Raw genomic sequence first — 15,709 nt, 5'->3', positions numbered from 1 at the left:
GCCAGGAGCTTCCCTGGAGCTTGGGAACAGCTAACCCTGCCTGACAAAAATCCCTTTTTCCCCTCTGGCCTGTGCTGTTCCCTCCATGTCCCCGTTTGTCCCTAGAACTCTGAAATGCCAGCAGGGCATCCCAGCCCCCAAATCCCTGCGGAATGGGATGCCCATGGTCCCTGCCTGGCTTGGTTGAGGCATTTTTGGGGCTCTGCTGTTCTTTCTGTGGGGTTGTGACCTGGGTGGCAGCACTTGGGGACACTGAGAGCCACAGGGTGCCCTCGGGAGCCACCTCAGCACAGGTCATGGATGGGAAAACCTCGATTGCTGAGGAACTCTGAGGTTTTGGTGGCTTCTCTGCCACTTCTGTTTCGAGGTTCCTGTGGCATCTCCCAGCTGATGTGGAGCCCATGGGGTGCTGCAACTCCTTTCCATGGTTATTGGGAATTTGGGAATTTGGGAATTTGAGATATTGGGACATTAGGGTATTGGGAATTTGGGATATTGAGGTATTGGGGTATTGGGATATCAGGATATTGAGATATTGGGATACTGAGATATTGGGATATCAGGTTATAGGGATTTTGGGATATCATAATATTGGAATACTGATAATGGAATGTTGCAGTATTGGGTTACAGGGATTTTGGGATATTGGGATATTGGAATACTGAGATACTGGGATATTGAGATATTGGGATATCAGGATATTGGGATTTTGGGGTTTTGGAATATCAGGATATTGGGACATTGGGATTTTGGGAATTTGGGATATTGGGGTATTGAGGTATAGGGACATTGGGGTATTGGGATATCAGGATATTGGGATATTGGAATACTGAGGTATTGGGATACTGAGATATTGGGATATCAGGTTATAGGGATTTTGGGATATGAGGATATTGGGATTGTGGGGTTTTTGGATATCAGGATATTGGGACTTTGAGAATTTGGGGTATTGAGGTAGTGGAATATGGAGATATTGGGACATTGAGAATTTGGGATATTGGGATATCAGGGTATTGGGATGTTGGGATATCAGGATATCGAGATATTGGAATGCTGGCATATTGGGATATGGGGGTTTTTGGTATATCAGGATATTGGAATTTGGGATATGGGAACATTGGGATATCAGGACATTGGGACATTGGGATATTGGGATCCTTCCCCACCTGCAGGCAGGGCGGGGAGCGATGCTCCGGCCCCGTGTCCTGCCCAGGGCAGGAAGCAGCTGCTTCCCCCTGCCCAGGGGTATTTTTAACCCGAAATCCACGGGAGGGTTTGTCTGGGCTGCAAGTGAAGAACCACCTGGGCTCCTTTCCTGCCCGGCCCTGCAGCTACCGCTGCTCCCCGCTCCCCACTCTGAGCTCAACTTCTCACCCAGGAATTCCCACCCCAAACCGACCCCAAATCCTCCCTCCTCACTCCACAGCTCAACTTCCCACCCAAAACCGACCCCAAATCCTCCCTCCTCACTCCACAGCTCAACTTCCCACCCAGGAATTCCCACCCAAAACCCAACCCCAAATCCTCCCTCCTCACTCCGAGCTCAACTTCCCACCCAGAAATTTCCACCCAAAACCGACCCCAAATCCTCCCTCCTCACTGCACAGCTCAACTTCTCACCCAGGAATTCCCACCCAAAACCGACCCCAAATCCTCCCTCCTCACTCCACAACTCACCTTCCCACCCAGGAATTTCCACCCAAAACTGACCCCAAATCTCCCTCCTCACTCAACTTCTCACCCAGGAATTTCTACCCAAAACCGACCCCAAATCCTCCCTCCAACCCCCCTTGGGGCCGCCCCGCTCCCTCCTCCCACCCCGTGGCGCGCCTCACTCCTTCCCAAGCCCCGCTAACGCCGATATTTTTGTTTCCCACGGTTGTTTTCACAGCTCCAGTTGCTGTGGTATCCAGGGAGCCCTCCTCCTCCTCCTCCTCCTCCTCCTCCTCCCGCTGCAGGAGCTGCACGCCGGGCGTTGCTAAGGTCGCCTCCGCGGTAACATGCACATCCTGTTTACACCTTCATCCCCACAACTTGGGCTCGGCTAGAGCCGCCCGTTCCCCCCCGGGAAGCCCCCAGGGAAGGAGCCCCCCGCGCACGGAGCGACCCCCGGAGCCGCCGGAGCCGCCAGCGAGGCCGTCCCAGCAGCGCCGCGCCGGCGGCGGCGCCGGCACCGCGACAAGATGACGAACAACGTGGCCGACCACCACCCCGGGAACTCGGTGGCCGAGGGCAACCATGAGGGGGACTTTGGGTGCTCCATGGTGGAGCTGAGGAACCTCATGGAGCTGAGGAGCGCCGAGGCCGTGGCCCGGCTCAACGACTCCTACGGCGGCGTGCACAACGTCTGCAAGAGGTTGAAGACGTCGCCGGTCGAAGGTCGGTGGGCTGGGGTTGTCACCTCGGGTTGTCACCTCTGGGGTTGTCAGCTCTGGGATGGAGAGGGTGGCATCCAGGGGTGGTGGCTCCCAAGGTCTGGGGTTGTCATCTCTGGGATGGAACCATGTGAAGGTGACACCTGAGGGAGGTGGCTCCTGTGGTCTGGGGTTGTCACCTCTGGGGTTGTCACCTCTGGAAAGGAGTCATGTCAAGGTGACACCTGAGGGAGGTGGCTCCCGTGGTCTGGGGTTGTCACTTCTGGGATGGAGCGATACGGAAGTGACGTCCAAGGGTGGTGGCTCCTGTGGTCTGGGGTTGTCCCCTCTGGGGTTGTCACCTCTGGGATGGAGCCATGTGAAGGTGACACCTGAGGGTGGTGACTCCCAAGGTCTGAGGTTGTCACCTCTGGGATGGAGCCACGTGAAGGTGACACTTGAGGGAGGTGTCTCCTGTGGTCTGGGGTTGTCATCTCTGAGGTTGTCACCTCTGGAATGGAATCATGTGAAGGTGACACCCAAGGGTGGTGGGCTCCCATGGTCTGGGGTTGTCACCTCTGGGATGGAGAGGGTGGCATCCAGGGGTGGTGGCTCCTGTGGTCTCAGGTTGTCACCTCTGGGGTTGTCTCCTCCAGGGTGGAGCCATGTGAAGGTCATGTCCGAGGGTGGTGTGGTCTGGGGTTGTCACCTCTGGGATGGAACCATGTGAAGGTGACACCTGAGGGAAGTGGCTCCCGTGGTCTGAGGTTGTCATCTCTGGGTTGTCACCTCATGTTGTCACCTCTGGAAAGGAGTCATGTGAAGGTGACACCTGAGGGTGGTGACTCCTGTTGGTCTCAGGTTGTCACCTCTGGGATGGAGAGGGTGGCATCCAGGGGTGGTGGCTCCTGTGGTCTCAGGTTGTCACCTCTGGGGTTGTCTCCTCCAGGGTGGAGCCATGTGAGGGTCACATCCAAGGGTGGTGACTCTCGTGGTCTGGGGTTGTCACCTCTGAGATGGAGCCATGTGAAGGTGACACCTGAGGGAGGTGGCTCCTGTGGTCTCAGGTTGTCACCTCTGGGGTTGTCTCCTCCAGGGTGGAGTCATGTGAAGGAGACACCTGAGGGTGGTGGCTGCTGTGGTCTGGGGTTGTCACCTCTGGGGTTGTCACCTCTGGGATGGAGAGGGTGGCAACCAGGAGTGGTGGCTCCCAAGGTCTGGAGTTGCCACCTCTGGGATTGTCACCTCTGGAATGCAACCCTGTGAAGGTGACACCTGAGGGAGGTGGCTCCTGTGGTCTGAGATCTCTGGGGTTGTCACCTCTGAGATGGAGCCATGTGAAGGTGACACCTGAGGGTGGTGGCTCCTGCGGTCTGAGGTTGTCACCTCAGGTTGTCACCTCTGGGGTTGTCACCTTTGGGATGGAGCTATATGGAGGTGATGCTGAAGGGTGGTGGCTCCAATGGCTGTCATGTGCTGTGGAGTTGTCACTTTTGGGATGGAGCCACACGAAGGTGACACTTGAAGGTGATGCCTGCAATGGCTGTCCTGTGGTCTGGGGTTGTCACCTCTGGGATTGTCACCTCTAGGATGGAGCCATGTGAAGGTGACATCCAGGGGTGGTGGCAGCAGTGGCTGTCCCAAGCTCTGGGGTTGGGGGTGGCCCTGGGGTGCCTGGCACAGCCCTGGAGCCTTCCCTGGCACTGAGGGGGTGCAGGGGACACAGAGCCCCTGGTCCCAGCCCGAGGGTTTTCCTGGAGCTGTGGGGTGGGGACTCAGCCAGGACAATCTCTGGGATATTTTTAGTGCTGCAGGGGGGGATTTGCAGCTTTCCAGCTGTGAGCAGGACCGGGAAGGAGAGACAATATCGGGATGTCCTTAGAGAAGGGGGGGAAATCCCGGTGGAAATGCAAATCCCAGGTCACAAAACAATGTGCTGGGCCCTGCCAAAGCGGGGTCACGCTGCTCTGGGGTGGGAGCAGAGGTGGCAGCAGAACCCAAAAGGTTTTTTTGGGGGAGGTGAAGGCTTCAGCCCCACCCCACAGCTGGATCTCGTGCCCCCAGCACATCCCATCCCCTCGAGCCCAAAGGAATGTTCTCTCCTCCAAGCTGGGATTTTTGGGAAGAGCAAAATCCCGAGGTGCTTCTGATCCAACTGTCCCAACTCCGTGTCCCTGCTCCCAGATGTTTGTCCCCATCCCCACTGGGGTGGCACAGGACCTTGTCCTCCTGGGTGTCACCAGGGCGTGGGGTGTCCTGCCAGCAGCCCTGTCCTGCTGTGGATCCATGGTTTGATCCCACCTGGATCCTCCCTGTCCCTCGGTGCCACCCTGTGTCACAGCAGTGGGTGTCCCCTCTGCAGCCTGGCACTGTCCCTGTGGGCAAACACTGGCCACGGTCCCCCAGAGCCTGCCTTGGGTGGCCCTTGGGGTCCCCAGTGTCACTCTGGGGAGGTGTCACCCCAGGAGGTGCCACCTCGGTGCCGTGGGGTGTCCCAATGTCCCCCCAGGCGCTGACTCTGCACGCCCTGCTGTCCCTGAGCGGTGTCACCAGTGTCCCCTGGGTGCCCTGTGCCAGCACAGCCCCCCTGACTCACCAAGGGTGGCACCTCTGTCCCCATCCGGGCTCAGGATCCCGTGGGGGCTCCTTGTGCCACCCCAGATCTGGGACTGGTGACAACTCCCTGCTGGCCTGTGTGGCCTCTACCCCAAATTTGTACCCCACTGTCCCCACTAGTCCTGACCCAGAGCCTGCAGTGGCATTTGGGTGGCACGGGCTGTTTGTCACCCTCCCTGTGCCAGCACAGAGCCATCGACCCCTCCCCAATACCCCAGGGAGGGTGGGGGACAACCCTGGGGTCACTGCCATGACGGGGTGTGCTGTGGGGTCTGTGGTGCCGTGTCCTGTGGGACTGTCCCGTGTCCTGTGGGGCTGTCCCGTGTCCTGTGGGACTGTCCCCATGTCCTGTGGGATTGTCACATGTCCTGTGGGACTGTCCTGTGTCCTTTGGAACTGTCCCCTGTCCTGTGGGGCTGTCCCCTGTCCTGTGGGACTGTCACATGTCCTGTGGGATTGTCCTGTAGGTCTGTCCCGTGTCCTTTGGAACTGTCCTGTGGGATTGTCCCGTGTCCCGTGGGCCTGTCCCATGTCCCGTGGGCCTGTCCCTGTGTCCTGTGGGCCTGTCCCTGTGTCCTTTGGGTGTGTCCTGTGGGACTGTCCCCTGTCCTGTGAGACTGTCCTGTGTCCCGTGGGGCTGTCCCCTGTCCTGTGGGTGTGTCCTATGAGACTGTCCCGTGTCCTGTGTGTCCCCACCTGTGTCCCCACGTGTGTCCCTGGCTCTGTGGCCATGAGCCGCATTTTCCATCCACTGGGTGGGAACCGAGGCCGGGACATCCCAGGATCTGCCCGGGCTGCTGTCAGGGCTGGGTGGGGACACCCGGGCTGGGCTGGGTGGGGACACCCCGGGCTGCTCCAGCTGCCAGCTGTCCCCTCCCTGCAGCTGGGCTGCAGTCACAGCTGGAGCGGGGAATGGGATCGGTGCTGCCCTTGGAGTGACACGGGGGTGGCAGGGAGTGTCCCCAGAGTGACACGGGGGTGGCAGAGGGGGTGTCCCCAGAGTGACGCTGGGCTGGCAGGGAGTGTCCCCAAAGTGCCACAGGGCTGGCAGAGGGGATGTACCCTGGAATGACATGGGGCTGGCAGATGGTGTCCCCAGAGTGACACAGGGCTGGCAGGGGTGTCCCCAAAGTGATATGGGGCTGGCAGGGGGGTGTCCCCAAAGTGCCACGGGGCTGGCAGAGAGTGTCCCCAGAGTGACATGGGGTTGGCACAGAGGTGAGAGGTGTCCCCCAAAGTGACACGGGGGTGGCAGGCGTGTCCTCAGAGTGACATAGGTCTGGCAGGGAGTGTCCCCAGAGTGAGACGGGGGTGGCAGAGGGTGTCCCCAAAGTGACATGAGGGTGGCAGGGAGGTGTCCCACAGGGTGACACGGGGCTGGCAGAGGGTGTCCCCAAAGTGACACTGGGCTGGGTACAAAGTTGTCCCACAGGGTGACACGGGGCTGGCAGGGAGTGTCCCCAGAGTGACATGGAGTGGGCACAGACGTGTCCCCACAGTGACACTGGACTGACAGAGAGGATGTCCCCAGAGTGACACAGGGCTGGCAGGGGGTGTCCCCAGAGTGACACAGAGTGACACTATTTGGCAGGGAGTGTCCCCTGCCATGACACGGAGCTGTCCCTTGAACCCAGGTTCCCCCTGTCCCCTGTCACTGCCAGGCTGCTCCAGGCACCACCAGGGAGTGTCCGGGGCCATCCCGGAGCATCCCGGGACCTGGCAGCGGCCCCGGGGACAGCTTAAGGTGGCAAAGGAGGGGGGAGTCCCTTAAGGTGGCACTGGGCAGGGGGGGCTGCTCCTGCTGGGGACCCCTCAGCAGTTCTGGCTTTATTGGGGGTGGCATTGTCACACTGCCACTGTCACCCATTGCTCCTCATGGGGACCCCTCAGCAGTTATGGCTTCATGGGGTGGCATTGTCACACTGCCACTGTCACCCACTGCTCCTGCTGGGGCACAGGGAGGTGACAGTGACGGAGCAGGGTGACAGTGGCACAGAGAGGTGACAGTGGCACAGGGGATGACAGTAGCACTTGCAGGGTGACAGTGACGGAGCAGGGTGACAGTGGCACTTGCCAGGGTGACAGTGTCACACTGGAATGACTGACAGTGGCACTCTCTAGGGTGTCAGTGGCACAGGAGGTGACAGTGCCACAGGGGTGACAGTGGCACTCTCTAGGGTGACAGTGGCACTTGCAGGGTGACAGTGGCACAGGGGATGACAGTGGCTCAGCGCTGCTGTCCTGGGGCCAGGCCAGAGATTTGGGAGTTCTTTTATCCCGGGCTGGCTGATGGGAATGGTTGTGATGGGAATGATTTTGATAAGGAATGATTTTTGATAAGAGTGGTTTTGATAAGGAATGATTTTCATTGGAATGATTTTGATTGATAGGAATGGTTTTGCTAGGAATGATTTAATTCTAACAATTTAATTAATATATATAATTTATTAAGATTTATTTGTTTGTTGGTTTATTATTTTGATTTTATTTATTTCTGCCTTGGCTCCCCTCTGCCAGCACGGGCAGGGAGCTGCTGCTGGTTGAATTCTGTGGGGTCAGCAGTGGGATTTTATCTCACCCTTGTCCTGGAACCCCATTAAATTCTGTGGGGTCCCCAGTGGGATTTCCCTCCTCCCTGGGCAGGAACCCCACTGAATTCTGTGGGGTCAGCAGTGGGATTTTATCTCATCCTTGTCCTGGAACCCCATTGAATTCCATAGGGTCAGCAGTGGGATTTCCCTCATCCCTGTCTGGGAACTCCATTAAATTCTGTGGGGCCAGCAGTGGGATTTATCTCATCCCTGGGCAGGAACCCCACTGAATTCCATGGGGTCCCCAGTGGGATTTCCCCCATCCCTGTCTGGTAACCCCACTGAATTCCGTGGGGTCCTCAGTGGGATTTTATCTCATCCCTATGCAGGAACCCCACTGGATTCTGTGGGGTCCCCAGTGGGATTTCCTCCATCCCTCTGCAGGAACCCCATTAAATTCTGTGGGGTCCCCAGCGGGATTTCCCCTATCTCTGCAGGAACCCCACTGGATTTTGTGGGGTCCCCGGTGGGATTTCCCCCATCCCTGTGCAGGAACCCCACTGAATTCTGTGAGGTCAGCAGTGGGATTTTATTTCATCCCTGTGCAGGAACTCATTAAATTCCATGAGGTCCCCAGTGGGATTTCCCTCATCCCTGTCTGGGAGCCCCACTGAATTCCATGAGGTCCCCAGTGGGATTTCCCTCATCCCTGGGCAGGAGCCCCATTAAATTCTGTGGGGTCCCCAGTGGGATTTCCCTCATCCCTGTCTGGGAACCCCATTAAATTCTGTGGGGCCAGCAGTGGGATTTCCCTCATCCCTGTCTGGGAGCCCCAGTGAATTCCATGGGGTCCCCAGTGGGATTTCCCTCATCGCTGTCCCCGTCCCCCAGGGCTGTCTGGGAACCCCATAGACCTGGAGAAGCGGCGCCAGGTGTTCGGGCAGAACTTCATCCCCCCCAAAAAGGCCAAGACGTTCCTGCAGCTGGTGTGGGAGGCGCTGCAGGACGTGACACTCATCATCCTGGAGATCGCGGCCATCGTGTCCCTGGGGCTCTCCTTCTACCACCCCCCGGGCGGGGACAACGAGCGTGAGTTGGGGACATGGGGACAGGGGGGGCTCTGGGGTCTGCCCTGATCCTGGTGGGATGGGGACTCTGGAGTGTGCCCTGATCCTGGTGGGATGGGGACTCTGGGATCTGCCCTGTTCTCAGTGGGATGGGGACTCTGGGATCCACCCCATTCCCTGTTGGGAGACTCTGGGATGTGCCCCATTCCCTGTTGGGGGACTCTGGGATGTGCCCCATTCCCTGAGAGGGGACTATGGGATGTGACCTGTTCCTAGTGGGGGACTCTGGGATCCACTCCATTCCCAGTGGGATGGGGGCTCTGGGATCCACCCCATTCCCTGTTGGGAGACTCTGGGATCTGCCCTGATCCTGGTGGGATGGAGACTCTGGGATGTGCCCCATTCCCTGTTGGGAGACTCTGGAGTCTGCCCTGTTCCTGGTGGGATGGGGACTCTGGGATCTGCCCTGTTCCCAGTGTGATGGGGTCTCTGGAATGTGCCCCATTCCCTGAGAGGGGACTCTGGGATGTGCCCTGTTCCCTGTGGGGGACTCTGGGATCCACTCCATTCCCAGTGGGATGGGGGCTCTGGGATCTGCCCCATTCCCTCTTGGGGGACTCTGTTCCCAATGGGATTGGGACTCTGGGATGTGCCCCATTCCCTGTTGGGGAACTCTGGGATGTGCCCCATTCCCTGAGAGGGGACTCTGGGATCCATCCCATTCCCAGGGGGATGGGAGCTCTGGGATGGGCCCTGTTCCTGATTGGAACTGGGGTTTGGGATGGGGACTCTGGGATCCACCCCATTCCCAGTGGGATGGGAGCTCTGGGATCTGCCACATTCCTGGTTGGAGCAGGGATTTGGGATGGGGACTCTGGGATCTGCCCTGTTTCCGGTGGTAGAAAGGGTTTGGGACTCTGGGATGTACCCCATTCCCTCTTGGGGGACTCTGGGATGTGCCCTGTTCCCATTGGAATGGAGACTCTGGAATCTGCCCTGTTCCTAATTGGAGCAGGGATTTGAGATGGGGTCTCTGGGATCTGCCCCATTTCCAGTGGGATTTGGGATGTGCTCTGTTCCCAGTGGGGAATTCACTCTCTGGGGGTGTGTGGGGTTATCCCCGTGGGAATATCCCAATGGGAATTGTCCTGTGTGGGGTTATTCCAATGGGGTTATCCCATGGGGAATTGTCCTATGTGGGGTTATTCCAAGGGGTTTATCCCAATGGGGTTATCCCATGGGGAATTCTCCGGGCAGTGTGTGTGGTTATCCCATTGGGTTTTCCCACGGGAATTCTCCTGTGTGGGGTTTATCCCATTGGGTTATCCCATGGGGTTATCCCACGGGAATTCTCCGGGCAGTGTGTGGGGTTATCCCAATGGGGTTATCCCATGGGGAATTCTCCTGTGTGGGGTTATCCCATTGGGTTATCCCATGGGGAATTCTCCTGTGTGGGGTTATCCCATTGGGTTATCCCATTGGTTTATCCCATGGGGAATTCCCCTGTGTGGGGTTATCCCATTGGGTTTTCCCGTGGGAATTCCCCTGTGTGGGGTTATCCCATCGGGTTATCCCATTGGGTTATCCCACGGGAATTCTCCGCAGTGTGCGGGCAGTCCGCGGGCGGCGTGGAGGACGAGGGCGAGTCGCAGGCGGGCTGGATCGAGGGCGCTGCCATCCTGTTCTCCGTCATCATCGTGGTGCTGGTGACGGCCTTCAACGACTGGAGCAAGGAGAAGCAGTTCCGGGGGCTGCAGAGCCGCATCGAGCAGGAGCAGAAGTTCACGGTGATCCGCAAGGGCCAGGTCATCCAGATCCCCGTGGCCGAGATCGTGGTGGGGGACATCGCCCAGATCAAGTACGGTGAGTCCGGCTGGGCCCGGCTTCCCCGGCGTCCTCAGGGAGAAAACTCGGTGGGAATGGAGGGGATGGAGCTGCACTGGGGGTGATGGAGCTGCACAGGAGGGGATGGAGCTCCACGGGAGGGGATGGAGCTGCACAGGAGGGAATGGAGCTCCACGGGAGGGGATGGAGCTCCACGGGAGGGGATGGAGCTCCACGGGAGGGGATGGAGCTCCACGGGAGGGGATGGAGCTGCACAGGAGGGGATGGAGCTCCACGGGAGGGGATGGAGCTCCACAGGAAGGGATAGAGGTCCACAGGAAGGGATGGAGCTCCCTGGAGGGGATGGAGCTGCACAGGAGGGGATGGAGCTCAGCAGGAGAGGATGGAGCTGCACAGGAGGGGATGGAGCTGCACAGGAGGGGATGGAGCTGCACAGGAGTGGATGGAGCTGCACAGGAGTGGATGGAGCTGCACAGGAGGGGATGGAGCTCCTCTGGAATGATGGAGCTCCACGGGAGGGGATGGAGCTCCACGGGAGGGGATGGAGCTGCACAGGAGGGGATGGAGCTCCTCAGGAGAGGATGGAGCTGCACAGGAGAGGATGGAGCTGCACAGGAGGGGATGGAGCTCTCCAGGAGGGGAATGCAGCTCCACAGGAGGGGAATGCAGCTCCACAGGAGGGGATGGAGCTCCACTGGGAGTGATGGAACTCCACTGGGGGTGATGGAGCTCCTCTGGAGGGGATGGAGCTCCTCTGGATGGGATGGACTTCCACTGGAGGGGATGGAGCTCCACTCTCTTGGAGCCCTGGAGCTGAGCTGACAGCTTTCAGGAACTACTGCATCAGAATTTGTTTATTTTCCCAACCTTGGCTGTTGAGGATATTTCCTGATCCAGGAGACGTTGAGGAATATTTATTTGCATGGGCAGGAGACGTTGGGGAGTGTTTCTTTATCCAGGAGGTTTTGGGGAACATTTCCTTGTCCAGAAGATATTCGTGAATATTTCCTGATCCAGGAGATGTTGGGGAATATTTCCTGATCCAGGAGATGCTGGGGGATATTTCCTTGGCCTGGAGGCATTGGAGGATGTTTCCTTCCCTTGGGATAAATCAGGGCCTGCTCCTCGTTTCCCAGGGGGAATATTCCTCCCTTTCAGGAAGGAGATTGATCCAACACCCTGCTGGTTTTCCCAGGGGCACAATCCCTTTCTTGGCAGGTGCCCACAGTGGATTTTGGATGCATCAGGAGCTCTGGGGAGGATTCATTAAAACCAGCACTGAGCAAAATCCTCCCCAGGGCTCTCCATGCACCAGGGAGGATTTGGGAATTCTTGGGTTTCATTTTACTGCACCTGTCCCTTCCAAACCCCTGTGAGCCTGAGCTTTGGATCCTTCTGGAGCATTCCCATGGGCTGGAGCAGCAGGCTGGGCTCATCCCTGCTTTTCTTCCTCTCCCAGGTGATCTCCTGCCAGCAGATGGGATCCTGATCCAGGGCAATGATCTGAAAATAGACGAGAGCTCGCTGACCGGGGAGTCCGACCAGGTGAAGAAATCCATGGACAAAGACCCCATGCTGCTGTCAGGTGAGCTCTGGGCTGGGTGCAGGGCTGGGCTCGGGGTTCTGCTGTGTCCAGGGAGGCTGGACAGGGCTTGGAGCAATCTGGGGTGGAGTGAGTCTCTTTATGGTCTGAGATCACTCACTGCACAAGGTGTGCTGGATTTGGAGTTCTTGTTTCCCAGCATTGAAGAGTCAGAAGTTGTTTTCTGAGGTTTCCAAGGTTGTTTATTCTTTCTCTTATCTAAGGAATTTTTCCCTGATTGCAGAGGTCTGTCCTGCAGGTCAGTCTGAGGCACTCTGCCCCCACTTTTATCTTTTATACCCTGAATTATGTACAGAATGTTTACAATTGCTTCCCAATACATGCCAATCCCATTGCACTGTCCACCTTTCTCCCAAACCAATCCACAGGTGCCTTCCTCACCCAAAAGATGGATGCCATGAAGAAACACAAACACACACCATGCCCTAATTCCTCCATCTTGTGTTCAGATCCTTGATATAAACAACTTTAAAAATTCACTTTTCTGCTTTCTACCAATCTAATTTATGCTCTACTTATTTTTTGTGGTTTGTAATTCTTTGTGTAAGGTTGGTAATTTTTCCCAGGGACTTAAGTTGAGCCCACAGGGATCTTGGGCATTGTTCCAAGGTTTCTGAGCCCCCTGCCCAGGTTGCAGGGAACCAGGGGAATGTTCTGGAATCCCACAGGTGGGAATTGGGAGTCTCACCTGTGTGGCTTCCCCAGGTACCCACGTGATGGAGGGCTCGGGCAGGATGGTGGTGACTGCCGTGGGCATCAACTCCCAGACTGGGATCATCTTCACCCTCCTGGGAGCAGGAGAGGGTGATGAGGAGAAGAAAGTGAAGAAAGGTAAGAAAATGCCCTGAACCTGCTTTTTCCCTCCTTTCTCATTTCCTGGGAATCATCCACAGGCTCCCCCCACACTGGGGTCAGCTCCAGGACAGGACAGGAGAGGACAGGATAGGACAGGACAGGACAGGGCTGTGCTGGCTGCCACCTCCCAGCTCTGGGGGTGCATCCTGGTGCCCCCCAGCTCTGGCATTGCCAGGATTTGGGAGCTGTGGAGCTCCCAGGTTTGGCTGCCACCATGGAGGTGGCAGGATAAAGTGCCCTGGGAGTGGCACTGGGAGCACTGGGAATGGTGTGGGAGTGGCACTGGGAGAGGCATTTAGTGGCATTCCACACTGGGAGTGGCACTGGGAACCCTGGGAATGGCACTGGGAATTGCTCTGGGAGCACTGGGAATGGTCTGGGAGTGGCACTGGGAGAGGCATTTAGTGGCGTTCCACACTGGGAGTGGCACTGGGAGCACTGGGAGTGGCAGTGGCACTGGGAGTGGCATTGGGAGTGGCACTGAGAGTGGCACTCAATGACATTCCACACTGGCAGTGGCACTGGGAGCACTGGGAGTGGCACTGGGAATGGCAGTGAGAGTGGCACTGGGAGTGGCACTCAATGGCATTGTACACTGGGAGTGGCACTGGGAGCACTGGCAGTGGCAGTGGCACTGGGAATGGCACTGGTAGTGGCACTCAATGGCATTCCACACTGGCAGTGGCACTGGGAGCACTGGCAGTGGCACTGGGAGCACTGGCAGTGGCACTGGGAGTGGCACTCAATGGCATTGTACACTGGGAGTGGCACTGGGAGCACTGGGAATGGCAGTGAGAGTGGCACTGGGAGTGGCACGTATTGGCATTCCACACTGGGGGTGGCACTGGAAGCACTGGGAATGGCACTGGGAGTGGCACTCAATGGCATTCCACACTGGGAGTGGCACTGGGAGCACTGGGAATGGCAGTGGCAGTGGCACTCAATGGCATTGGGAGTGGCACTGGCAGTGGCACTGGGAATGGCACTGGGAGCACTGGGAGTGGCAGTGGCACTGGCAGTGGCACTGGGAGCCCTGGGAGTGGCAGTGGCACTGGGAGTGGCACTCAGTGACATTCCACACTGGCAGTGGCACTGGGAACACTGGGAGCACTGGGAGTGGCACTGGGAGCACTGGAGTGGCACTGGGAGCACTGGAGGTGGCACTGGGAGCACTGGGAGTGGCACTGGGAGCACTGGAGGTGGCACTGGGAGCACTGGGAGTGGCATTCAGTGGCATTCCACACTGAGAGTGGCACTGGGAGCACTGGGAATGGCACTGGGAGCACTGGAGGTGGCACTGGGAGCACTGGCAGTGGCCCTGCTGTGGGATCCACCCAGAGCTTGGATCTTTCCCATCCTCCAGGCTCGATGGATTTGGGAGCAGAGCAGGCCAGGGGGTGCCACCACTTTGTCCCCACTGGAGCTGTGGGGTGACACAAACCCCTCCTCACCTGAGGCTGGTGGAGCTGGCACCCCCAGGTGCCACCTTGGCAGATTTTGGGGCCCTCCCTGCTCTGTTTCTGGTGCTGCCCAGGGTGGGGACAAATCTGAGTTTGCCATGGCACAGGAGGGAGGGCCTGGAGCTGCAGGAGGGTTTGTCCTCCTGAAATCCTGCTCTGTGAGCTCTGGGGTTCCTCCTGAAATTCTGTGTGAGCTCTGGGGTTTCTCCTCCTGAAATTCTGCTCTGTGAGCTCTGGGGTTTCTCCTCCTGAAATTCTGCTCTGTGAGCTCTGGGGTTTCTCCTCCTGAAATTCTGCTCTGGGAGCTCTGGGGTTTCTCCTCCTGAAATTCTGCTTTGTGAGCTCTGGGGTTTCTCCTGAAATTCTGTGTGAGCTTTGGGGTTTCTCCTCCTGAAATTCTGCTCTGGGAGCTCTGGGGTTTCTCCTCCTGAAATTCTGTGTGAGCTCTGGTTTCTCCTGAAATTCTGGAACTCTGTGGAGCTCTGGGGTTTCTCCTGAAATTCTGGAGCTGTGTGATTTCTCCTCCTGAAATTCTGTTCTGTGGAGCTCTGTGGTTTCTCCTCCTGAAATTCTGCTCTGTGAGCTCTGGAGTTTCTCCTGAAATTCTGTGTGAGCTCTGGGGTTTCTCCTGAAATTCTGGAGCTCTGTGGTTTCTCCTCCTGAAATCCTGAGGCACCTCCAGCACCCTCGAGGCGCTGCTGGGGCTGTGGGGGTGATGCACAGGAGGAGAAATCCAGAATCCTCAGCGCAACCAAGCACCAAATTCGGAAATTTGGTGGGGAAATCCCAAACCCAGGGAACTCTGGAGCTGTGTGACCAAGAGGGTGACCACTGGAGTGTCCCCTCAGAGCATCCCAGCTGGATGGGCAGCGTGGCCCCGCCGTGCTCAGCCCTCCCCCCTTTCTCTCTTTGAACAGGTAAAAAAAGCGGAGCCCCCGAAAACCGCAACAAAGGTAACAAAGCCAGCCTCTCCATCCTTTGAACCAGCACCACACTAACTACCAGCATTGCTCCCTCCTTCTTCTCCCTCCTTCCTTCTCCTCATCAGTCTGTGCTCTTTGCTGCTCCGGCGGGATCTCGCCTCGTTGTTCAGGACAGGGTGCAATGGTCCCGTGGTTGGTGGCACTGGGGTGTCCCCAAAACGCCAGCACACGCTGCTGGTGCCTTGGTGGGGCTGCCCAAAAACAGAAATAAAAAGCTGTTGTGTTTTTTGAAGGGCCTCCAGGTTTTAGGCAAAGCCCTCCAAAGCTACACTCAAAAATGGACAACGCCTGACAATTTTCACACTTTTATAAATTTGGTCCATTTGGATATTAGGGGTTAATTGTTCAATTACAGCTTCAGGTAATGAAGTTATTTACCCTCAGTTTGCTCCCTC

The 15,709-nt window shown here is 57.5% G+C and overlaps 1 protein-coding gene across 7 annotated transcripts in view; it reads left to right on the top strand.

Moving 5' to 3' along the window:
* ATP2B4 (ATPase plasma membrane Ca2+ transporting 4) overlaps positions 1-15,709 on the top strand; it is a 72,776-nt gene that overhangs the window by 27,340 nt on the left and 29,727 nt on the right. For 5 of the 7 annotated variants that reach the window (XM_033079968.1, XM_033079974.1, XM_033079972.2 and 2 more), the window contains 6 exons: positions 1,892-2,379; positions 8,393-8,590; positions 10,174-10,431; positions 11,873-11,998; positions 12,722-12,847; positions 15,249-15,284. In XM_033079968.1, coding sequence (XP_032935859.1) covers positions 2,184-2,379; positions 8,393-8,590; positions 10,174-10,431; positions 11,873-11,998; positions 12,722-12,847; positions 15,249-15,284 — 940 coding nt within the window. In that variant the 5' untranslated portion in view covers positions 1,892-2,183. The remainder of the gene's footprint in view (positions 1-1,891; positions 2,380-8,392; positions 8,591-10,173; positions 10,432-11,872; positions 11,999-12,721; positions 12,848-15,248; positions 15,285-15,709) is intronic. The other 2 variants (XM_033079971.1, XM_033079973.2) reach the window with 1 other exon arrangement.

This window comes from Catharus ustulatus, chromosome 25 (assembly GCF_009819885.2).
Source record: "Catharus ustulatus isolate bCatUst1 chromosome 25, bCatUst1.pri.v2, whole genome shotgun sequence".
NCBI classification, from domain to species: domain Eukaryota; kingdom Metazoa; phylum Chordata; class Aves; order Passeriformes; family Turdidae; genus Catharus; species Catharus ustulatus.
This window is presented reverse-complemented; position numbering and strand designations above follow the sequence as displayed.